Raw genomic sequence first — 25,632 nt, 5'->3', positions numbered from 1 at the left:
ACACGGAGTCCATGGAGTCAGACTGCACATGCTGTTTGGTCTGTATTGCTAGAGAGGTTTTTCTTTTCTTTAGAGGATGCATGTGATCAACACAGGGCCAATCAGCACTGTCCAGACAGAGGATCAGGGGTCTTGCAGTCTCATAGGACAGTCAGAAAACTCCCCCTACAAGCTTTAACCAGATGCTGATAGAATTCACAAGACTGCTATATACTGCTGATGAGAAAAGGTATTTAGCCGTTTATATTTACTAAAATAATTGCATTTTCAAGTTCTGTGTACTGTGGGAGAACAGATAAAGTGACTGCAGGGTCCTGGGTTTAGTAACACTTTCAGTCATACCAGTGGCTTCACCTCTGGTCCAATTATCAATACAAACATCATCACTGATGGTCTTATCAGCAATAGCAGCATCTTGACTAATACTAGACTTTAGCCCACAGAAAAACATCCTATTTAAACTATATTTATCACAGCATTATTCACGTCCCTGTGAAGCCTACAGAACCCATTCTCATAAGTACACTCTAAAGAACACAAACAAGTAGGGAGAGCTTCCATTCCAACAAGGACACAGTGATAAAAAAAATGTATTTTAATATATTATATATATATATATATATATATATATATATATATATATATATATATATATATATATATACACACACACACACATACATATATACATACACACACCTTTCCCTATTAAAAAAAAAAAAAAAAAAAAAGTCCAAAGCTTAGTATTCCTGTCTTTTTTTTCCCTTTTTCTCTTGTTTCTTTTATCTTCTTAAATTCCCTAACGATCTCTTTCTTTCTCAATTGATTGCTCAAACTGCATATATTGCACACATTTAAGATGCCTATGTTTTTGTACCACTCCACTTTAATATTAGCTTCTATGGCTGAACCTTCTATTTCACAAACCTGTGCGTTCCCCACCACGTATGTATCTTACTAGATTTTCTTTCCATGTTCATGCTTACGTTTTACACTACTTTACACCACTGTGCACCTCTGCTGTTACTATGTAGGCTTTCTGAAATCTCAATAAAAACTATTGAACAAGAAATTCCAAAGCTTAACTAAGCTTAAAAATTTTAGCCAGATCAGGGTATCAGCCTAGTCTTTTGCTAATACCCACTAACCTCATCTCCACCCCCTAAAACAGATTGCAATGTTAATGGAAAAAATGTTTACACAATTATATTGCGGCTGTTACTTCCTACTGTCTTTTGCTAACTTAATTCTAAATATCTAAGGGCAGCACTAGCCATACTGCAACTGAATTTTGTAGCATTTTTTTTTCAATTTTATAAAAAGTTCCTAACCCCTCAATAAGCTTTGAGATGGAATGAAACATCGAGACACCAAAAATCTAGACGTGTTTTCCATTTAACAAATGCATACTTTTTCTTCTTATAAAGACCAGTGCCACTTGGCAGTACAAGCTGGAACTGCAATAAAGTCAGAAAACTCACTCACACCTACTCTGCCATTTTTATGGTTTTAAAACTTAATAAACTTGTTACCTTATGAAACAAAGCGGGCTTTGCTCGAAATGGAGCGCAACGACTATTACAGAACCTGCAGTTCTGCGCTGCAGGAATGAGACAATAAAAGTGGCTCAGTAGGAAATTGTGGGTAATTGTTTATAAAAGTGAGCTATATGCAGAATGATGTGCAGTCAAAACTGGAAAGCACAATAAATATTTACAACACGTGCAAAAAAAAAAAATACAGGGAAGGGCCATATATATAAAATGACGGGGGTCCTAGAGACAAGAGATGGCAATTAGTGGGATTGCCAGAGGAATGGACTATGGAAACAAATACCCATGCTATCAATCAGTATGGTTTATGCATTATAGACAAATGGCGTTTGATGATGCCAGAAAATATTCTCCAATACTCTGCAGCAGAAAAGATATGTACATCTTTATTATAGGTGTGGCGGGCTAGTGAAATGAGTGGATGGTAATGAGAACAGTGTCTAGCAGATGCCAACCAGAGGCAGCTGCTGTGCAGAGGTTACAAGTTCAGAAGCGTTAATGCATAGACACACAGATGGAAGTTTCTAAGGGTTCTGTACTGGAGGCAAAACAATGTTCTTAAAGTGGAACTTCAGTCATTTTTTCATCTCTCCATCTGGTAAATCTTCTGCCCTTGTTGTTTTAACTTTGGATAGTAAAACATTTTTTTCTGCCAGTAAATACCTTATACAGTCCACTTCCTGTTTCTTGTCTGATAAATAGCCTAGGCTTATGACATCATGCACAGCTCTCTCTCATGAGAGTTTGCCAGGAAGGGAGGGGGGGATGAGTCTTAAAAGGGCCAATAAGAGCTGCAGAGCTGGAGGTGTGCCTCTGTGTGTCTGTAAATCCAGGAAGTGAACAGCAAGCAGCTTTAGTGGCCCACAGTTAAAATGGTTACAGTCAGACTCAGTGTAGGGAGATTTCTGCAGCATATTTGGAAAGAACGGAATCACAGTATATATGAAATATGCAAAGTGGTTGGAGGGAAGCTTCAGAATGGCAAAGACGTTTTTAATACAAATTATGTGAGCAGACTGCAGTTCCTCTTTAAGAAAATTATCCCCTTAAGTGCAAGAAGAGATTTTCTCACTAACAAATTGCATATTTTGCTGTGCCTCCAATAACCACGTGCTTAAAGGCAACCTGCACCAGAAGCAACACAGAGACTGTCTTTGCTGACCTGTTTCTGGAAATGCTAGTTGCTTGGCTCTTTACAGCTTCAACACTTTCAGTCACTGACCCAAAACAAGCATGAAGAAAGTCAAGTCAGAGCACCTGATCTGCATACCTGTATGTTCCACAGCTTCAAATTTCTTTGTGATAATCTTCTAAAACTGTATGCTTAAACAGTGATTAAAAAGTTACAGAAATCATACTATGAAAGCCATGTAAGCTGTATGCAATGCCGTTTAGTAAAGCTGAAGCTGAAGTTTAGGTAACGCTTTTTTTTTTTTTTTTTTTGCAAAGTTACATTGGTCCAGCTCAGACCAATCTAAGTATACATTTGCCATACCTGGCCAATCCCTGTGGAAGCTGGAAATCACTATAGTAGGCACCCTACTCAGTGTTCGCTCTCATCTTTTGGGTCCCCTGCTTCATAGTGGGCACAGGGAATCGCTTTCTTGGGACAGGCGCCATTCAGAAAACACTCTGCATTTTCTCAATGAATGCAAAGCATTCTCTGATTGGAGGAGGCGGAGAGATGGGGCAGCGACATCACAATCTTCACCTCATACAATCAAGGAACGCTTCCTGTAAAATGTCTACTGAGGAAATCTAGGGAAAGGAATGAATCTGAAGCTCCTTGCTACATTTACTAATCACATTCACTGTAATGCAATAAAGCACAAGGCCATTAGGCCTAATATATATCCTTTGAAGTACAACATTATATTTATTTATACAGCGATCAATGCTAAAAATATCCATTGATTACACTATAAATGACACTGGCAGGGAAGGGGTTAACACTAGGGGGCGATCAAGGGGTTAACTATGTTCCCTAGGTGTGTTCTAACTGTAGTGGGGATGGGTCTGACTAGGGGAGGAGAGAGAGATTGGTGTGTATATGAACACACAACCTGTCTCCTCTCCCCTGACAGAATCTGGATTTGTGTGTTTACACACACAGATCCCGGTTTTCGCTCTGTCACGAGCGATCGAAGCCTGAAAGTCATTGCGCCCAACGGGCACGCTCATCGACTCCGGGGACACGCGGCGGGCGCCTGCTGTGTCGTCTTCAAGGAGCAACGTACAGCTACGGCGATTTGCCCAGCCGAGCCAACCTGGCGCAGTATAACTGCGGCGGCTGGTCGGCTAGTGGTTAAGAAAAATTACACATATTTCAAAGAAGGCAGTTTACACTGTTGCTTTCACATGCATTTTTAAAAAGTAGAGCATGCTGCAATTTTTGCATGTAAATTCTGTAAAGAAATATGAATTGTATGCACTGATGGGGAAATTGCATAGTTCATATTTCCTTATTAAAGTGGTCTCACAATATCTAAGAAAGCCTCTACTATCCTGGTTACCTTAGCTGACTTCATACCAAAGGAATGTCATTACAAACTGACCAAGTCCTTAAAAGGTCATGTTGCTCCAGGGGAGTTGGCTGGGGTTGGCCATTCCTTACACACAAGTCTTAAATACTACAGCTTAAACTTGGAATAAGAGCTGCCATCAGGCATGCATCTGATCTGGTCATCTGTGCCACACCATATAAAATAGAGGGACTCGTGGCAGAAACAGCATCTTTATTTTTTAGGTATTCTTGTTATAGTTTCTAACATTATTACCATTTGTTATCTGTAACTGTCATTACCCAATTAAATGTTATACCTACAAGTGTTTGTGTGATCTCTCTTCGCACATCTCGAATACAATCCCAAAAAGGTATACTATCACGTGACCGTGATAAAATAATGTACACAGTATTATACTGTAATTCACGTACACACAAAGCATGAACAAACAACTCCATCAAAAAATAGACAAAGCGCAAAAAAAAAAAAAAAACGCACTGCAAATACATTAAAAATGCATGTATATGCACATAAGGAAGTACATACTGAACACAGGGATTGTGGTTTAAATGAGCCTTAACACCATCTGTTGCTGAATTCTAATACTACACTCTTACAGTTGTGGAATTTAGTCCTTCACAAAATGGAAACAGAGTGACGGATCCTTTGCTGTTTAAAAGACATCTGTGAAAGAGGGTTACAACCTGGAGCAGTCAGAAGTAGTTCAGGGCTGAATGTTGGTACAATGCTATGAGAATAAACCAAACTGCAACATCCTGCTTAGAGCATTGGGACAACTCTCAGAAAATATTGAATAGATGGTACCTAACCACTTACAAATTAGCTAAAATATACCCATCTACATCACCACTATGCTGGCGTTGTACGGAACAAGTTGGTTCCTTATTCCACATTTTATGGAGTTGTAAAAATCTGACCAGTTTCTGGAACTAGATATCCACCTTTATTGCCTCTCTCACAGGCAACTTGATAAAACTATCACCTGCTATGGCCCTTTTAGGTATCAACCTTGACACTTTCCCATTTTAATACAGAATATTAGTGGGGAATATTCTTATATGGGCTAGACTTACCATAACGAAAATGTGGAAATCAATTGAGGCCCCTAACCTGTGTGATGTCATTCTTAGAGTCAACACCCAGGCGTACTATGAATTACTGTTAGCACTTAAAAATTATAAAGTAATTCACTTTAAGAAGCACTGGTATGTATGGATCATACATCCTAAAGTATCTACAGTACTAAAAGACTTGCACGCTCAGTCTTAACTACCACTAGGTAGCCTGTTGGTATCACTTATTCCTTGTAGAGACTTATGCTGCTTTCATTTCCTGATTGGTTTGACTCGCTAGAATACATTGATTTACTAGATGACATCCTGTTCTCTCTTTTGTTTATTCAAGTTAGAATAGACCTGTTCACAGTTTGCTCCCCTAGGGGTGAATAGGTTTATTCTTGGAGGTTTACTATCTAGAAACTGAATTAAAGATATGAATTTGAAGGATTATTCACAATTATTATACTGACTTAATGTATTTATCAAAAATGCATTCGTTATACTATGTAACTGTAATAGTGTGAATCCTGTTATACTTTTCTTAATGTCTTTATTTGTTATTTTATGTTCCGATAAATAAAAAAAAAAAAATTGAAAGTTAAAAGTTCAGGGCTTTTCACTAAAATCTCCGTTCTTGTAACGTTCATGTTCAGTAACTACCGGCAGTATGACAGTAGGAATATAAGCCCTGTGCCGTAAAGTTACAGGACAAAGTTTTATAGAAATTCACTGTGCTGAATAAACATACACAAAGTTATGAAATTAAACTGATAACCCCGATATACTAATCAGATCTGAGCTTTCAATCAAATACCTATAATAGAAGTATACGGCCTCATGCACACTGGATGTTATAATAACGTTATAAAAACGGCAGTAACTTTAGAGCGTTTTTACAGCTGAAAAAATCATCTCAGAACCCACTAGTTTTGGGTTTTTACAGCCAAAAACAGTTGATAACAGCCTATGTATGCATGGACACATAGGATAACCTGCTGGAGAGTTTATTGGCTCTAGAAAAAAACGTCTGAAGCCAAAAACAGCAGCTGTAAAAACATCCAGTGTTCATGAGGCCTAAAAGACCCAAGTAATATGTTTTTTGCTAGCAACCCACTCAATATCATCCAATGAATCTCCACATCCAGACAAAACTTTGGACGGACAAGGTCTTCTGAACTTTACAGTACAAGTTAAACTCAGACTGGTGCGACATTTTCAGCTATTTTCTGATGATGCACATGGGTATATAAATCCATGATAAAAAATCCAAAATTTTGCTGCTTACCAGTTCTTAGATGTGGTGGCTGCATTTGCTAATCAATGCTTTTAGTTCTTACAATCAGTTCTCCTTTGAATTATAACCAGATCTAAGCCCTTGGAATGTTTGGAACTAGATTTTTTGGTTATGAAAAAGGTCCCTAAAATGGGTTGCAATAAGAAAAAAAAAAAAGTATTAAAAACAATAATAAACCTGTTGTCCATGTTTTTGGCATCCCTCATCATAGATGACATCATGATGAAAAATACTCAAAGAACTGGCCTGCCTATGGCACCGATTCAGATTGGGCCAAGCAAACTATTTCCATTATAGAAAGATGCAGCCGCTGTGTGTGTGCTGTAATGGATTGTAGTGACATTAGTTACATACAGTAAACAACACAGAGTCTGGCTGCTGTTTAGGAGAAACCTTGCATTTTTATCAGTATATGTAAAGTGGTGCGTAAACCGACGGCACTATATAACTGTAATAAATAAATACAAGACCTCTCCCGATTGGTTGAATGAACATTGTGACTTCATCTCACCTACTTTAACTGAAAAAGTTGAAGTTAGAAGCTAATTAGTTACTATCCACAGCTGCTCCTGAGTCGGTCTGCTCCAATTTTAGTAACCAAATGTTTTAAGGATGCCAGAATATAGTCATGAAAGCAATTATGACACCAGTCTATCACCCTGGTTACGTTAGAAAAAAAAAAAAACAAAAGGAAAAAACAAAGCCTTGGGTCAGTTAATCTGAAAAAATATGCAAATGTTTTTAAAAGAAAGCATATTGAGACTTAATTTTCTGTTCCTACTGGAGTAGGCCTTTAAATTAAAGCATTTCCTTGATCAACTGCAAGGCATGCAGCCTTGCAGTTGATCAAGGAAATGCTTTAATTTAAAGGCCTACTGGGCATAAGAAAAATCTTGCCATATCAGAATAGGTGGTCACTGAAGCATGACCATGATGGAATGACCACAGGAACACTGGTGAAAACTGTTTTTTATATACAAAAAAAAAAACACAACTCAAGGAAAACTGAAAATGAGGATGCTTTCTTTTACAGCCAAAAATGTGAATACGTGGAAATGTATTATAGATTGATGAGATGAAAAAGAACAAAGAAAAATACCTATATTGGTGAGAAATATGTATGTAGTATTTATTTGTGCTTATAAGGACAAGAGCAAAAGAATGGTTTGCTTTAGGCGCGCAGTGTGGTCAGTGAAGGGTTAAATGTGTGTGTATATGAAGGCGGGGGAAGGATGGAAAGAAGGCATTCCATCAATATGCTGGCCTGCTTCCTTGCACATGCTGTTACTGCACAATGTCAAAGCTGTGATTGTCCCTTGGAGCTGGAACTAGCTGGGCCCGGTGTGTTTGCCTCCTGCATTTCCGTTTCACTGGCGGGTGGCTGCGGTTTAGAAGGCACGCAGAGAGTACCCCCCTCCTCTACTTGTTCTGGAGGAAGAAGGGAGGGCTGAGCTAATGTAGTGCAGAACAGAGGAGTGCTTGTTCACCTTCTCCCCAGCAAGCTGCATATTGCTCTAAATCAAAGTAGAGGAACCAGTCTATATTTACTGGCCTCTCCTGTCCACAGATCTACTATGGAAGACAAGAGCAGGATTTAAGTGTGTCCCGGAATGGCTTGGGCTAGGCATATGAAAAATAATGCTTGTTTTGTCAGTAACGGAGGTAAAAATAACTAGATACAAATTTATTGCAAAATGAGGTTTAAGGGAGGCAGCCTGAATGTGCAGTACACTGCTTACAGTAAGGAGTTAGAAAGAAAGCTTACCTATATAGTTCTATCAAAAATACTATTGTGGGGCAATTATGTCTAAGAGCAGACACAGTAAAAATGAAAAAGGAAATTAAAGGATTTCCCCCTCTCAAATCTGTGCTGTATGCATGGCCAGAAGATGCACAGCTTTAAAAAAAAAAAAAAATCCCTGTCTTGTAATGTACCCTTGACCAAGCTCTACTGACTTCAGACCATTCAACCTTTGACAGATCTTCTATAAAATTAAAAGGAAAGCAGATGAGCAAAGAGAGATTTTAAAAAATGGGAATAGAAAAAAATGTTACAATACACGTGTTTTGTATCCCCATAACTTGTAAAATGCAGAACAATATGCTGAGCATTGTATCCAAGCTGCTAAAACTACAGTTTAAGTACACGGTACTGATGTATGAACATCAGATTTCTGGTAAAGAAATTCCTGCATAAAAATGTGAGGATTGGCCAGTAGAGTAAATGCACATACATATTCATAAGTTTTTTCTTTGGATGTGCTATACCATGCATATTTGCACGTAAAATGCTGTCCAGCAACATGGATTTTTGTATTTATTTTTTATTACTGATCTATAAGCAGCTCATGTTGGCACACTAAAACATTGGGCTGTATTTACATCAGTGTGCAAGAGGCCCAATACTGTAAAAATATATGTTTTTTATAAACCCAGTAAGGTAACCCATAGAAATATGACACAATTGGGGGGGGGGGGGGGGGATCATAAAAAGGGTCTAAAAAGTTCTCTCAACTAGTGCCCATAATAACTAATGAGCTTCTATCATTTAATATTCCACACAGCTTGAAAATGAAAATTTAAAAGCAGATTGGTTTGCTTCCATTACTGCTCCTCTCTTTCAGTAGATGGCTATCAAACTACTTTAAATGAAGCAACCTGTAGGCAATATCAGTAGCCATTCAACAAGGATAACTGCACTTAAAATCTACAAAACTAAAAAACTCACCTAATGTTGGGTACACACAGGCTGAAAATTGACCGGAAACAATTAGTTCAGCAAGAACATGCCGACCTTCGGCCCATGTGTACAGCTCTCCGTTCGACAGAAGATGGTCTCACAACTGGCTTCTGTCAAGGGGGCATGCTGGAAAACCAGCATCTGATCAGCGCTGGCAGCCAATGGCTGCCAGCGCTGATCAGTGTGTCCCCCCCTATCAGAACACAATAGAACAGCGGAAGAAATCGCTGTACTAACATTACTTGTGCTAGTATATCGATCTGTCAGTTTGTTTGTTTTTTTTTCGTCTAGACTTTAAGCTGGCCTTACATATAGCAATTTGTTAGAAATATCAAAATTACAATTTAAATTTGTGTTGCAAAGACCACTGTCGATTAAATTGCTGTAGTTTTTTTCCCCACTTGATTTAATCTTCCAATAAAAAGGTACCTTAAACCGGTCAATGCATTGCTCATGACCAAATTCTGGTGGTCAACTGCTTAGTTTCTGACGAATACTTGCAATTGCATATGCGATTCCTGATGGATGAAATGGAGTGAAAATGGCCATGCATATGGCCATCTTAAGGAAAGAAAGAAAAGAACTAGCAAGCATGAACATCAATTAAAGTGGGAGTAAACTCCCATGTATGATTTTTTCCTATAGGTAAGCCTATAATAATGCCGTGTACACACGCTCAGACTTTTCAGACAAACAAAAGTCTGACGGCCTGTCCAACAGACTTTCGACGGACTTTCTAATGACCGGACTTGCCTACACACGATCACACCAAAGTCCGATGGATTCGTACGTGATGACGTACGACCGGACTAAAATAAGGAAGTTTATAGCCAGTAGCCAATAGCTGCCCTAGTTTCGGTTTTTGTCCGTCGGACCAGCATACAGACGAGCGGATTTCTGGGTCCGGCGTAAAGTCCGTCAGATTTTCGACTGGAAAAGTCCGCTGCAGGTTCGATGAAGCCCACACACGATCGGATTGTCCGCCGGACTCGGTCCATCGGACCAGTCCGGTCGAAAAGTCCAACCGTGTGTACGCTGCATAAGGCTTACTTATAGGTACAGTAAATATCTCTTAAAAGTACAATGTTTTAGGAGATATTTACTTTAGATGCAGCCGGTGAAGTCACCAGTGCATGCGCTCTGAAGGAATGGCATACCTGTGCCGTTCCTTTAGAGTCGTGCCATAAACAGCAACTCCCGTGCGCATGCGCGAGAGAGCGACGTCGTCGCTGGCACATCCAATCAGATAGCCGATGCTCGCAAACCAGGAAAGAAGACCGTGTGAAGAAGGAAGCACCTTCAGCGCTGACCGCGCCGCTGGAGTGCTTCGTTTTCAGGTAAGTCTGTCATAATTTGCTAGTATATGATGCATACTAGCACATAATGACAAACTGCCAGGGGCCTGATTTATTTATTTATGCAGTTTACTACCGCTTTAAAAATTACTTTCAGTTAACATTTAAAATACTTCTTGAAAACACACTAATGTTTTCCTTTAAGGATTAGCTCACCACTCTCCTCTAATCACTTTCTCCCAATGCAAAGAGGAAGCTAGTCCTGACACTGATTGGAGTGAAGTGATAAGCTGTTTCTCATGACAAAACATTGTGTTCAGACTTCAGCACTGCTCTAATTATACAGCCATCAGGACTAAGTGAAGATACAAAACTGCAGGCCTAATAACTGGGACATCACATTAGGGCTAGAAAGCTCTTAAATACACAAACACATTAATTAAGGCAAGATTTACATTAACAAAACTAGAAGACTATTTTGTTTAGGAAAAGCAGCAACGCTTCTAGACACAACCATTTTATTCTACGGTATTCCCTGCCTAAATACAAAATAATTGATGGCTGTGATTCTGATTAAAGCGTCTGCAAGAGGGGGGAAAAAAACAAAAAAAAAAGGACAGTGGAAGCACTTTGAATTTTGCACAGAAACAGACAAGTTGTCTTCCGATTTCCTTTCATGAAAAACTTGGGTTTAAAGCAGAACTCTCGACAAATATAACCAGATGAATATCCCATTTGAAAGATAAAATAATAAAATCAGCTTTTGCTGCGATATTCATCATTAATCCAGATTTTGTCCCTGCTGTACTTTTTCCGCCACTATATGTCCTCTTATGTCAGGGGGGAAAAAAAACGCACTTATTAGTAAAAACACTATAATTGAAAATTCAGAAAGAAACAGCAACTCTTATGTGCAATATCACAAAAAAAATCTATATAACCAAGAGCAGAGTCGTGCATAGCATTTACTAGGACATGCTAATCATAAGAATGTCAAAAATATTGATACAGTAAAAAGTCCTTATTCCAGGAAAAACAATAAAATAAAAGAATAGAAAAATACACCCAATGTCACACAGTCTTATGTGATAGAAAAAAAGCAGGTGCAGAGCTTCAGGTCGTGAAAAGATAAAGGCGTCACACTCCTGAATTCCCAATCACAGTTCATAGATCCATTCCAGATATTCAATATGTTATCCACACCGCATGTCACCAGAGAAAAATGCCTGCTTATCGGATAGATTCGACCTGTGAAAAGGTCAAAACGCCTGTGGCTGATTACCCTGCCAGGGCCTTTAGGCTGCAATTCTGCTCGGGACACCAGGATCCAGTAATCACTCTCTCTCTTGTCCTCACTTGCGGGTATTCACGGATGTCATGCTCAGAAAAAAAGGAGGATGCTTCACATAGCATAAGATTCAACGCTTTTTTATTTCAAAGTAATACACTTATTTAAAAAGGAGAAGAACATCTCCATTAAAAGAATAATATACCGGCTGGTACTAAAATCAAAACGCCCGCACTTCCGGGACCTCGTATGTCGTGATGACGCCAGCACGTCGCCCGCCCCTGTCAGCACAGCATGTCAGCACGTCGTCCGCGTACTGTTAAATGCTATGTGCGACTCTGCTCTTGGTTATATTGACTATATGTCCTCAGTCTGACAGCCAGCCCAATAAGCTACTTGTACTGCAGGTTCTCTCACACTCCAGGTCTGCTTTACAAGGACTACAGTATTAGCAGGCTGATGTTATGTCAAATTTGGGTACTTACACCGCTTACATTTTATGATGTATTAATGATTACAGTGTTGAATTAGATTGTGTCTTTTAGATTTGCCTATAGTTCTGAGGCATTACCTTTATTGACCAACGCAACATTTTTTACACCTTAAATTATTTGAAAGATTGGATTCACTTGTCAAGCTTTATTTACAGTCCTGGGTCTTAAAGCCACATGTATATAAAGTGTGTGTATATACATTGTATCTTAGTATCCCAGGTTGTATATATGGAAGCTATTTAGGACCTGAACACACATTTTCTTTCTCACTGCATAGTGCAGGTTAGTAATTAAAAAAGGGCATGGATGCTCGGAGTTGCTGGATTATTCTTTGATGGAGTAATACGTTTATGTTCACTGTGCTCCTCTAACCCCCTTGTATTTTGTCTATTTTGGATTGGGTTTTTTTTTTTTTGGGGGGGGGGGGGGTTTGGGACGACACCTGGTTACGTGCAAAGATAACAGTTTTTGCCTGCTGGTGCTGTCCACCCTCCTAAATGTTGTAAATATGTACTGTATATGAACACTGTATATATGGTCCTTGTATGTTTGTCTTGTGAATATTTGCATTCACTTTTTTTCATGGGGTCTACAGAACAAGAAATTTCTTTCCAATGAGGCCACGGGCAGTAATAAAGATCCTCCAGACTAGTTGTAAAAGGTCCCCTGGCTTCTATTGCTCCTACCGTGTTTCCCCAAAAATAAGACCTACCCCGATGATAAGACCTAGTGCTATTTTCCAGGAGGGCTGCAATATAAGCCCTACCCCGAAAATTAGCCCTAGTTCTGTGCAACGCCACTTAGCACTGATTTCCTCTTCTCTCAGCGGGGAATCTGCCCCCCCCCTGCATTGCTCAGAGCGGGGAAGACAGCTCAGGGTGGACCATGGAAGCTCCGAGCAGGGCTCAGCTGATCTCCTCTTCTCTTGGGTGTCAGCGGGTGATCTCGGCCCCCCTCCCTCTGTACCAATCGTAGCCGTTGAAGCCGGTGTCAGTGGGGGATCTCGCCCCCCCTCCCTCAGCAGTGATCGGAGCGGGCAGGCTATGGAAGAAGATATTTGCACTGTTGCATGGCAGAAATCTACACCTTTTGCATTATATGATCCTGTGATAGAGGAGATTCTGTCATTTTGCAACCACTGGGAAGATAGCACATTGCATGGCAAGCCCTACCCCAAAAATAAGCCCTAGTGTGTTTTTAGCTGACAAAATTAATATAAGACCTGGCTTATTTTTGGGGAAACACGGTAGCTATACTTTTGAATGAAACATAAGCCTATGTGATCCCTTAACATTTCCACGGTGCAACAGTCTACTCCCGCTGCTTAGTGACAGGCAGCGAATACACAAATAAAATGCAGAAAACATGCAGAATTCTTTGGAGGAAACATAAGAAATTGATGCTGAGGAAAAACTTGCTCATGTTTCAAGAGTCAACTTACCTGGAAGTAGACATAGATTTAAAATAATGCAGAGAAACCAGTTAATGCTTTTTTTTTTTTTTTTTAAATCTACCTCCTTATACCCAAAATCAGAAGATTACAAAAACAAATGCAATTATAAAAAATAGAAACAGAAAATTCAAAAGAATTGCAAAACACAGCAATCATTGAATGCAGAAGTCACAGGAAAGTTAAAAAGAGGAAAGTAGGATGTGTTTTGGAATATACATATAGAAAGTGTAATCAAATGTTACCTGCAGTACATTTTTAGACACCGCTGGGATTAGGATATTCAGATGCCAACAAGAAGTGCTCTGTGTGAGTAAGCAGCTGTTGGCACTTAGTTCCCCAGCCACAAGTACTTTAGTGCAGTCAAAGTGTTTTCTTGCAGGGACTGCACAGCCAGGCTCTGTACTTATGTGGTTACAGAGATCAGACAGGATGAAGCCTCCAGGTACTGTCTGATGATTGCTTGGTGTAGGGATAAGGTATGTCTGTATTTCTGTACTGGGAAGGTAGTGTGATAATTCTGAAGTGCTTCCTGTGAGTTATTTAAAATGTCATACAACTAGCAAGCTAAGAAATGTGCATCATATATCACTTGTAATAATATTATCAGAAAAAAATATTGGGTATATGTGTACTGTAAGTAGTCTACTTCACATCCGTGATTGCAAAGGGGTTTCCACCCCCTAACATTAAGAGCCTATTCACATTTGTTTGTTTTAAAGCAGTAAAACTCTTGCATTTTGTAGAACTCCCATCCTTTCCTTTGTGGCTGGTTCATATCTATGCACTGCAGTTTAATGTGAAAGATGAAGGAAAACTATGGGCCCATTCACACTTACACATGTGCATTACCATTTGCACTCCATGCACACAAAACAGTGTAAATCCAGCCCATAAATCTCATCTTGGCACTGGTCATATTCACATGAAGGTTGAAGCACATTTTTCAAAACTTTTTTTTTTTTAACCTAAACAGCTGTATTTAAACTGATATTGCAGCTTTGGTTTTTAAAGAGACTAAGGCTGGGTTCATACTGCACGCTGGAGGGGTTAACAGCAGGGGTCTGATCTCAGCCCAAATTTTGGAACAAAAGACGCACAGGATGCCCTGTGCAAATTGGTACCGGAGCCACTCCGGAGCTGTGTAAACCGGCTCCATAGAGAGCCGGTCACAATCTCTGACATGCGAATTGGATGCGAGGAAATCCGCATTCCAATTCCCACTAGTGTGAACCCAGCCTGAAAGAATGCAGAGAGGGCTCAAACAGAAGTCCACCTTTAAAGTGGTTGTAAAGGCAGAAGGTTTTTTTATCTTAATGCATTCTATGCTTTAAGATAAAAAGCCTTCTGTGTGCAGCAGCCCCCCCAATACTTACCTGAGCCCAATCTCTATCCAGCGATGTTGCACAAGAGACTCGGCTGTCCGGGACTCTCCCTCCTCATTTGCTGAGACAGCAGTGAAGCGCCATTGGCTCCCACTGCTGTCAAAGTCCGTGAGCCAACAAGAAGAGAGAGGGGGTGGGGCCGGGCCACGTCTCCGTGTCTGAATGGACACAGGGAGCTGTGACCCGGCTCGGGTGCCACTATAGCAAGCTTCTTGCTGTGGGGGCACTCAACAGGAGGGAGGGGCCAGGAGTGCCCAAGAGGGACCCGAGAAGAGGAGGATCTGGGCTGCTTTGTGCAAAACCACTACACAAAGCAGGTAAGTATAACGTGTTTTTTTTTTTTTTTTTTTTTTGTTAAAAATAACAGAGACTTTAGTATCACTTTAATTTAAAGGACAAGTTGTCAAATTAGAAGTTTGGCCTAAAACTAACTCTAAATCTACTAGAAGCCACATTCTAAGCCTAATCTATCTAACCCTGTAAATGAAAAATTCCTATACATACCTTTTCTGCAGCTGGTCCGGTCCCACGCTGAGCTGTCAGTGGAGTTTCTATGTGTAGGCTTGTGCAGCAGGAGAGGCAGCCGACAATGGAAGCCCCATAGTAAGTCTATGGGTGACGTCACTTCCCAGCCATTGTCGGCTGTCTCTTCCACACAGACCAGAGGCCGGACCAGATCAGCTGCAGAAAAGGTATAAATATAAAATTTTTGCTTTACAGGGTTAGATAGATTAGATTAGAACGTGGCTCCCAGTAGAATTAGAGTTAGAGATGGTTAGTTTTAGGCTGAACTTCTACTTTAAAAGGCTGGATTCCCATTGTCTGGATTGCTTTACTGTATGCACGTTGAGTTATTTTAAATGTGTATGTGTACATGAGATGTACATGAACTATTTTTTTTATTTTCCTGAGTGCTGCAATGCACAGATGGTCAGATCTGTATGGTGTGTTGTGCTCTAAACCCCAAGTTTGATGTGGTGCCTCTCAAAACGAATGACACCAAATACACAGCAGAAAAACGTTTAATTTAGCATTACTACCAATATCCCACATATACAGACCATTCAGTGCAACAAGACTTGTGGGGCAGACCCAAATACATTTGTGCAACAGACTTAACACTCATGTAGGAAAATGGCTACATGTATAAAGGAGCATTTGTATGAACAGCATTTTCATGGGTGTGTACAAGACCATGGATAAGGAGTTGATTGAGTTACGCTAACTGCAAATGTAAAAAAAACAAAGTTTTTTGACCAGGAAAGCATTTCTGCTTGCCTACACAATACAGTGCTTCCAGTAAAAAAAAAAACTATGTGGAAATATAATTTTTGAAAAACCTTATTGGCTCCTTCTTGTGTGGTTAAATTGTTTTCCAAATTTAAGTACCAGTATGTTGTATTTGGAACTAGCCCTTAGGTAACTGCAATGTAAGGGGAGATATCTGCTGCCTTTACTGTCCACCCAGCTAGAGTCAATAGCTCTGCATACAAGAACTGTTGCCTCGCAGACTTCAAATCTACAGGCAAGCCTTTTGCCACCTGCCAACAAATGACACAAAACCACCTTCTTTCCCCCCCCCCATTTACAGCTACACTGTAATGAACTTACAGACCAAACTACGATTAGAGTTTGTTTCATCTTAGGCACTAATGTTCTCTTTACTTGGACATAAGCTAAAACATCAAGCTTGAGGAGACCGTGTCACCCATTTCCTGATACATTAAAGGTTTTCCCTAAAGCATTCTTTATAACCTTGCACAGCAGCTGGTATAAGGGGTGACTATCTTATACTCAGCGCCGTGAAATTATGGGACTTTTTTTTTTTTTTTTTAAAACAAGTAAGTATGAGTCATAACCAGCAGTGTGTAAAATTTGGTCTGGACATTTTCAGCAGAAAAATAAAATAAAAAAACCTGACCATAAAATCCACTGGAAAGGCAAGGCCACAGAGTCTTGTAAAACACACCTTACAGGGAAAAAAAAAAAAGTGACTCATCAGCTATTTTACTCTGGTGGTGAAGTGACGACTGCTGCGATGTGTGAGGGAAAGTTCAATCATGTCACTATAAAGTTTTGTGACAAGGCATGGAAAGACTGAAGAAGGAAATATTATAGAATAGGACACAGTACAACACTTAAGAGGAGGAGCAGACAGGCAGTACCTCATCTGGGCCACATTCGTAAGGGAGATCCTTGTGCACGCTCATCTGGTACTTGGCATAGAGAGCTGCAGAAGATTCGAAGGTTGACACGAATTCTGGGTCCTCCATGGAGGCTGGAACTAACTTGACCTTTAGGGGCAAGGGAAAGTCAAGCAGACAAGGGATAAGCTACAGGACTAATATAATGCATGAACATGAAGAGGATGTGCAGTAATGGGTACTGCAGGTTTGTTGTATACAGTATTGTCATCTGCTATGGAAGGAGGAAAAAAAAAAACATCAATAATCCCAACATGCATCGCAATGTCACATGTTCCAAATTAGTGTTTTGTCAGAAGCCCAAAAAAAAAAAAAAAAAAAAAAAAAAGGATGAAAACACTCTACTAGGGGTGGGGAATAGTGGAGCTAATCAGTTTATTCTAGAGGCCAGCGGACAAATTCAAGACACCAGGGATTGTAAAGACAAAAAGGTTAGGAGCCATCTTACATAGTTACAGAGTTAGCCATGTTGAATAAAGACACAAATCCATCTAGTTCTAGTAAATGTTTTAGGGCTCCCTACTATGGCCTACTTGCATGCAGCTCCCAGGTGGATGCACATACATCTGCCAGCAGGTCTGCATGGAGGATGGTACTAATCTGCTATCTGAATGAGCACTTAGGACACCCTGAATGTCTGGTCCCTGGAAATTGTCCAGCCCTACACTACACAGTTAAAATATTATAAGCAACTTTTAGAATTTTAAGCTGTAAGAAGTACAACCTTTTCCTATGTATCATCACTGAGTTAAACAGACAGTTCATGCTGTGATGTCACTTCCCATGAAAAAACTTTACTCGGCACACATCAACATCACACAAGTTCCAGCTTAAGATCTGCCCCTGCTGACACAAATAACCCTCACAGTCTTAGTTGTAATCTCCATGACTAAGCCCATGAGGGTGAAGCCTGTCAGAAGGAGCCGATCCTATATGGGGACTCTGAGCATGATGGTGTGTGCCAAGTAAGTTTTTCATGACGAGTGACATGCAATTGTCTGTTCGACTTAGAAACAGAGCATGGAGCATAGACAGGTTTCCTAGGCCAGAACCTAGAACACCCATAGACTGAGGAGGAGGCAGTGGTGGTTAGAAGCGGTGCTTTTCTGGAACTTTACAAACCTTTCTTATGTAGGCAGTCAAATGCATAAACTAATCTTACTCATGCAGTAATTAAATATTGCAATAAAAAATCTTTTTTTAGTTCACTAAAAGCTTGGCTGCACAGGTCTGCTGAATTTCTGGTTTGCACTTTACAGTAATTTTTTTTAAATTGCTACTGACTGTGAAACAACGATAGAGACAAGGTTATGCTGTTATGTTGCTTTAACCATCTAGGCCAGCCACAGTCAGCGTGTTCAAAACATGCAGGCTCAATCTGACCCCCGTCCAGTATGTATGTATCTCAGCTTACCTTTCATAAGCAAAGCACTCACATAAGAGCTATGCAGAGAGGAGGTAGGTGTATGAAAACAGCACAGGCAGCTAAAATGTTCTGAGCACCACAAAATCTCCATGACATGGGCAAAGTCAGAAAGCTGCAACATTTGCAATATACAAATCATTTATGTGGAAAAACAGGACAGAATCACCAATCAGTGGCACCAATTTTCCCAACATATTTTTTGCTAAGTCTCCAGTTCTCAACAATGCCCAATTGTTTTAACCAGTGCTCATGCTTGAACTGGTTATGAACTTTTTCAGAGGCTAAATGTGAATTTGGAACACCTTTACAATCCTATAGAAAATTTATGGAGGGAGCTGAAACTTCGAGTTGGCAAGCGATAGACAAGAAACCTTAAAGCAGAGCTCCACCCAAAAGGGGAAGCTTAGCTTGTTTGCTTCCTCCCCCCTCTGCTGCCACATTTAGCACCTTTAGGGGGGAGTGGATACCCGTCAAAACCAGGTATCCACTTCCTCATAAGATCGTCGTAATCCTTTGCGGTGATCTACGCAAATGTCTGGCCCCTCCTCCTTCTCCCCCCATTGCCTTCTGGAAGACACACAGGTCCCAGAAGACAGTGGGACCATTCAGAGAGCACAGCGCGACTCCGGCATGCACAGTAGGAAACAGGCTGTGAAGCCACAAGACTTCACTTCCTGTTTCCCTTAGTAAGGATGTGATGCCTGCACCCAGAGCCGATGGACTAGGGGTACAAACATCGTGGGCTCCCTCGACAGGTAAGTGTCCTTATATTAAAAGTCAGCAGCTACAGTATTTGTATTTTTTACTGGAGTTTTGTTTGATATTCTGTCTCTATCTTTTAAAATACACCTATGATAAAAAAAATCTTACAAAATCTGCAGGGGATGAAATAATAATTTTCCCCACTGTATATGAATATTTCCAAATGAATGCTGTCACATGGTTCATGACTAAAATAGACACCTTTATATCTTCTAGCTTGGTACGCCACTTCTGGGGTATCTGTTGGAGCAACTCAATGTTGTAGGTTTTTCCCTCCAATATCTACAATTAGTGGTTCTGAACTTTCTTTTTTTTTAACCAAAAACACCAAATGTTCTTAATTACCTGCTCTGTGCAATTGTATTGCACAGAGCATTCAGGAGCCTCTCCCTCTGGGTTGCCTCACCGGCGCTGTCTGCTCCCAAAACAAGTCGTTTGCTATGGGGGCAGATGTATGGGCTCGATCCCGGGCCGTGTGTGTCTACTGACACACACAATGTGGCTCAGCCCGCCCACTCCTCACTGAATTTGACTGAGGGTAACAGGAGACAATGGCTCCGGCCGCTACCTGGAGAGAGAGAGAGAGAGAGAGAGAGAGAGAGAGAGAGAGAGAGAGAGAGAGAGAGAGAGAGAGAGAGAGAGAGAGAGAGAGAGAGAGAGAGAGAGAGAGAGAGAGAGAGAGAGAGAGAGAGAGAGAGAGAGAGAGAGAGAGAGAGAGAGAGACACAGGACTGATCCAGGAGTGAGGCAAGTGTTTAAAAGGGGGAGGGGCACCACAAGTCCTAAAAACTTTTTTACCTTAATACAGAGAATGCATTAAGATAAAAAATGCTTTAGCTTTAGAACCACTTTAAGTTTATTTCCTAGATGAGTTCAAGGAAGAAGAGCGCCAAAAGTTGTTTTTCCTACAATTGTTTACCTCAAAATGAGGTTAGAAGCAAAAATTTAGGAATACGAAATCCATACACAAAGTATAGGTATCACACTGTCCGTTAGTTATACATTTGATCATCAAGTTGAAAACAGACATATACCCTTTGTAGTCTGCCTTATTTAAAGTGAATATTTGCATTCGCAAAGCATTTAAACATAGTGATAACTTCAAAAGCCACTTCATCAGTTGTTCCAAACATAGTCTTCTTTCCCCACAACACACAACCTAAGCAAACTACAACAGCTAATCCCTTATCGTCGTACATATCCACTGAGCCCCCACCCCCTGCTGCTGTTGTATGCCCTGAGCAGTGACATGTTACGGTCATAGGAAGGGCATAGGTGTTCTTGCTATGGCAGGCTATGATTGACACAGCTATGCTTAACCCTGTCTGTGCTTTGTGAGACACAAGATGGTTGCACCCAATGGAGGAATAACTGGGGGTGATGTAGAGTAAAGCAATTTTTGCTCACCGCTCAGTGAGATGGTTATAAGCCAAACAGCTTATAAGGAAAAAGCTGCTTTAAGGCAGTGGTCTCCCAACTGCGGCCCAGGGGCCAGATGTGGCCCTTTGCTTGCTTTTATCTGGCCCTTGGGGTACTATTCAATCTACAGACACCAACAATGGGGCATTATTCCTCCCACTGACACCAATGGGGCACTACTCCTTCCACTGACACCAACAATGGGGCACTAATCCTCCCACTGACACAAAAAAGGGCACAATTCCTCCCACTGTCACCAACAATGGGGCAGAATTTCTTTAATTGATACCAACGATGGGACACTAGTCCTCCAACTGACACCAGCAAGGTGGCAATTCCTTCCACTGACACAAAAAATAGGGCATTGTAAACCCACACTTTTCTACTCCCACTGGCCCTATTTCAGGCCCCTAAAGTCTGAAAGACCATAAACTGGCCCTTTGTTTAGAAAGTTTGGAGACCCCTGCTTTAAGGGATCAGATCAACCAAAAGAAATATGTTATTGTTGGAATCTGGCATACCAAATCATTCACTGGCTTCTTATATTTCTAGGAGTTTTGCATCAAGATCTCAGTGCCACAGGTTCTGTTCCGGGCCCACTTTGGAGTTTTGATGGCTCATGTTCCTTTCTTGATAAAAGTTAATAAAAAATGTAAACTGTACATTGTACTGTACAAAATGTACTGTATTTACATTGCAGAAATGTTGGAAAGTTGCCTTAACCCATTCAATTGTTTGGGTGTTAAAAAGCTGGCAAAATTGATAGAAAAGTGTCTATGTATATGGCCAATATAACACCTAAAAGGCTCATTCAGCCTCTCTCAACCTTTCCAACACAGAGGAACCTTTCCTGTTTCACAGAACCCCTGCTAAAAATACATAAATCAGTGGGAACTTATCTGAGAGTCAGAAATTGCTCATGGAACCCCTAGCAAAATCTGGAGAAACCCTAGGGTTCCACAGAACTCTGGCTGAGAAACCATAGTCTAGTTCATTCTAAAAGAAAGCTGAAAAGTAGGAACACAATTTCAACCATTTTCCACAGCAACCAGATTCAAGCTGCTTGAGTTCTAGTGAACATCACACAAAACGAAAGCAAATTCGTGATATAGAGATGAATAAAACAAAAAAAGAGGATGAATTAGGAAAAATGGATCAGATAAGAATGATATCCAAAGTACCTGAATTTTACCTTCCAATTTCTAACTTGTCCACAATAACAATACACAAAAAGATTGCTTATTATAAGCAACGGCTCTTGTTTTTTCTCGGTTTCGCTAATAAGTCCAAAACATTTTGTGTGCTTTTAATACATCTGCTCAACCTTTATCTAATAAAATCTACTCAAATTAAAATTCCACCTCTTCCAACACAACACAATAAAACTAAACTTGATCAAAATTGCACCAGGAACTTTCTCTAGTCTATTATGCACTTTCGTGAACCCTGAAGTGCCATCTTAGACTCACACAAAAACTCAGCATCAGCACATTGTCAATAAAAAAAGCCAGTGGAATCAAGCACACATTCTCTTGTTGCAGGTAAGCAGCTATTAATACGGCTGGGTCAATGCCCAGTGTAAAGAAACATAGAATGGCAAGGTCTATTTGAGCTGAACACCAAGATCCTGTTTAGATTTCTTGGCCTTTCAGCCTGAACATTGCAGATTCCTGCTAACACATGGCTAAGTACAAGATCCAGCAAAAGCAAGTATGTGTACAGTTGAGATACATGATACAGTGGCCCGAGTGGCTGCAGGCAAATCACATGATGTACCCAAGTCTCTGGAGCCAGTTAAGACACTGGCTTCTCTAGCAAGGTTTTGTGAATGGATTTAAGTGCTGGCGGTGCTGTATAAATGGTAACCAATTTTTGATAACAAGTTAAATGTACAAAAGCAAGGTTCTACTATGCTGTACTTTTGCTACACTTTAACTAAAACATGAAAATGTTAGGTTGCTAAAAGCCCAAGTATGAGTTATAGTGTTGTGAGTGCTTCTTTCTGCAAGATCTGGAAAATCCTTTTGCTGTCTGACCTGGCTTATGCAGGGCTTGTCAGGTGGGTCCTTGTGAATAGTCATCTGATAGCGTTTATACACCTGGTAAGACTCCTGAAACGAAGCTTTGAACTGGGGGCTAGGAGGAGAAGACCTTACAAGTCTTACCTTCAAAAGGAGTGGAAAAAAAAGAGAAGACAATGGGATTATAGCACCAGTACAATCATAGCCAAAGTTGTGAACAAATATTTTATATTCAAAAAAACACCTATCCTTAGTCTTTAAATCAGGGAAAGACAAACTAAAATTCAATTTAAGTCCAATTTCCTGTTGTCAGCCTCTGCTCTAAAGACCCTATGTAAACAGTAAATGGGGTTCAACGAACCCTACAGGCAGCTGGTTAGGACCCTAAGCATTAAAAATGCTGAGCTTGAATAAACTGTCAGATAGACTTAGGACACCTACTTAGAAGGCTCTTCTGTCCCGATTTGTTAAGCTTTGCCTATAATCTTATTTTAGCTTTGCTAAATCGATAAATACAAAATATTAGTTAAATATTGTAGAAAGATGATTCTATTGAAACACCTGTAACACCTGAACTCATTGGAAATTAAAGTATGACATCTCAATGGCAGCAACACCTTTGAGTGAAATAGTTGACTCTCTCTTTGGCTATGTAGACCTGGACAGGTATGACTGGGAATCACATAACAGATGAAATACGGGCAATAATAGATGATATGCAATGACACTCTAGCTACTCTATGCAGGGACAACTACCTAAAACATTTAGCTAGGAGAAATATATCTTGCAGGTGTTTATCAAACATTAAAGTGACACTAAACTCTGGTTTAAGAAAATTAAAAATTATATCAAAGTATGCATTCCTAACGCAAAAAAAAAAAAAGTACCTTCTATTACTCTGTCTCATCTAAACCTAGGTTTTTGTTTTGTTTTTTTACTGTGATCCAAGGTTCCATTAGAGAATGGCTACATTCATTTTCTATGGTCCCACTGTATGTAGGAACATAGCCATTGGCTCTTGCTCGCTCCCAAGATAGACTATGGGATGTGCAGAGAGCAGTGCTCATGACCGCAGCTAACGTGCACTGCTCGCTCCAAACAGAGGTGAGGGGGAAAAAAAGATTTGGGAGCTCACAGAGGACCTTACAAGGACAAAAAACACAACAACAAAGGATTTGAAGAATAAGAATATTGTTTAGTGTCACTTTAATATTGCGATTTTTAGTATTCACAAGTATTTCAAGGTGCTATAACTTGTTTCATATTTATTCAATTTACTGAAGCCAAGAGTCACTACCATAAGAAAGAAAAGTTTGGATTACCAGATTCCTATTAGTAATAAAATATATTAACAATTCACTGTATGCAGAATATTAATAAGCTGCTGGAAAGTGCTAAAAAATGGCCATGCACAGCTAAATAGGAAGATTTGTGGCCACGTAATATAACAGTGGAGCATGGTACAGATGCAATTACTAGCCAGCATGCATTTACTAATGACTACCTGAAGAGTTTAGCAGATTCACATCAACAGTAATACAAGTGCAAAGATTATAATTAGCTTCATATCTCTGTATGATACAAACATTCCTGCTAATATCTATATTGTCTGTCTTCCTCAGGTGAACAAAGCATAAATATACAAAATATAGTAAAAAAGGGAATGCAGAAAATGTCAACTTTAAAGAGACTAGACAATAAAATGTCAACAAATATCTTCTTATAAAATTAAATAAGCATTTACGTATTTTAACAATGTTATTTACCTGTAAAATTTACCTGTAAACATTCAAAAGCCCAGAGACTGCTTCTGGGCACCACCATCTTGGATGTGATGTCAGCAGCCCCAACAGACTCCAAGTGACAGTCCATAGTATTCCCTCATCAACCTTACCTCCAAGCTGCTACATTAAAGCCCCACTCCAAGTAAACATTGTTATTGTTTTTTTTTATCTTTTACCTTTCAATCTGTGTTCTTAGGCCCAGTTCACACTGGTGCGACGTGTGCTCTGACTTTGAGAGCTCATGTCGCATAACATGTAAAAATAAATGTTTCCTTATGAGAGCCGTCTTAACTGGTCCGACTTTAGAAAAGGTACCTGCACTACCTTGGACCGACTTCTGTCCGATTTCAGCCCACAGAATTGAATAGAAGTCGCATCCAAGTCAGATCCTCATCTTAATTGATGTGATTTGGATCTGACATTACAAGAGGATTACACAGGCATTCCCTGAAGTTGCTTTAAAGTTGTGACAAAGTTGCGTCAAAGTCGCCTGGCATAGTCGTGCCAGTGTGAATTGAGCCTTACTTTACAGATCTTCAGCTTTCTGATTTTGTAATCTTCACAAAGCAAGGAGCATGAACATATAAAGAAAGGTTGGGGCAGCCTTTGTATGCAACATAAGCACCTGGGAGGTACACAAACAGCCAGATACATCAGGGAACATGGAGGGAATGTCTCTTATAAGTGCAAAGGTGACCATTGCACTTCCTTTTAACATTACATTCTGAAAGTGTGCGACAAAGGGAACAGTCCAGAATCCTCCTCCAGACGGCCTTAACATGGAGCATTTCAACTGATGATGTCACGGACCATACAAGTTAAGGAATATTCTGTTTTGGAGCAGGGTAGAGGAGAATTAGAGTGCACAGAACATTGTACACAGACAGACAGAGGAAGGGTGGGAAACAAGAAAGTATGGATCCTGAAATGGGTC

At 40.1% G+C, this 25,632-nt stretch overlaps 1 protein-coding gene across 4 annotated transcripts in view; it reads right to left on the bottom strand.

Moving 5' to 3' along the window:
- Positions 1 to 25,632, bottom strand: part of ATE1 (arginyltransferase 1) — a 154,684-nt gene that overhangs the window by 88,555 nt on the left and 40,497 nt on the right. For 2 of the 4 annotated variants that reach the window (XM_073596226.1, XM_073596224.1), the window contains exon 7: positions 22,929 to 23,057. The exons of 1 other annotated variant lie outside the window; for it this stretch is intronic. In XM_073596226.1, coding sequence (XP_073452327.1) covers positions 22,929 to 23,057 — 129 coding nt within the window. Of the gene's footprint in view, positions 1 to 17,247; positions 17,377 to 22,928; positions 23,058 to 25,632 lie in introns of all 4 variants that reach the window. One more of the 4 variants, XM_073596225.1, reaches the window with a different exon arrangement.

Source organism: Aquarana catesbeiana, linkage group LG08 (genome assembly GCF_042186555.1).
Source record: "Aquarana catesbeiana isolate 2022-GZ linkage group LG08, ASM4218655v1, whole genome shotgun sequence".
NCBI classification, from domain to species: Eukaryota; Metazoa; Chordata; class Amphibia; order Anura; family Ranidae; genus Aquarana; species Aquarana catesbeiana.
The sequence above is the reverse complement of the archived record's forward strand: the minus strand, read 5'-3'. Positions and strand labels throughout refer to the sequence as shown.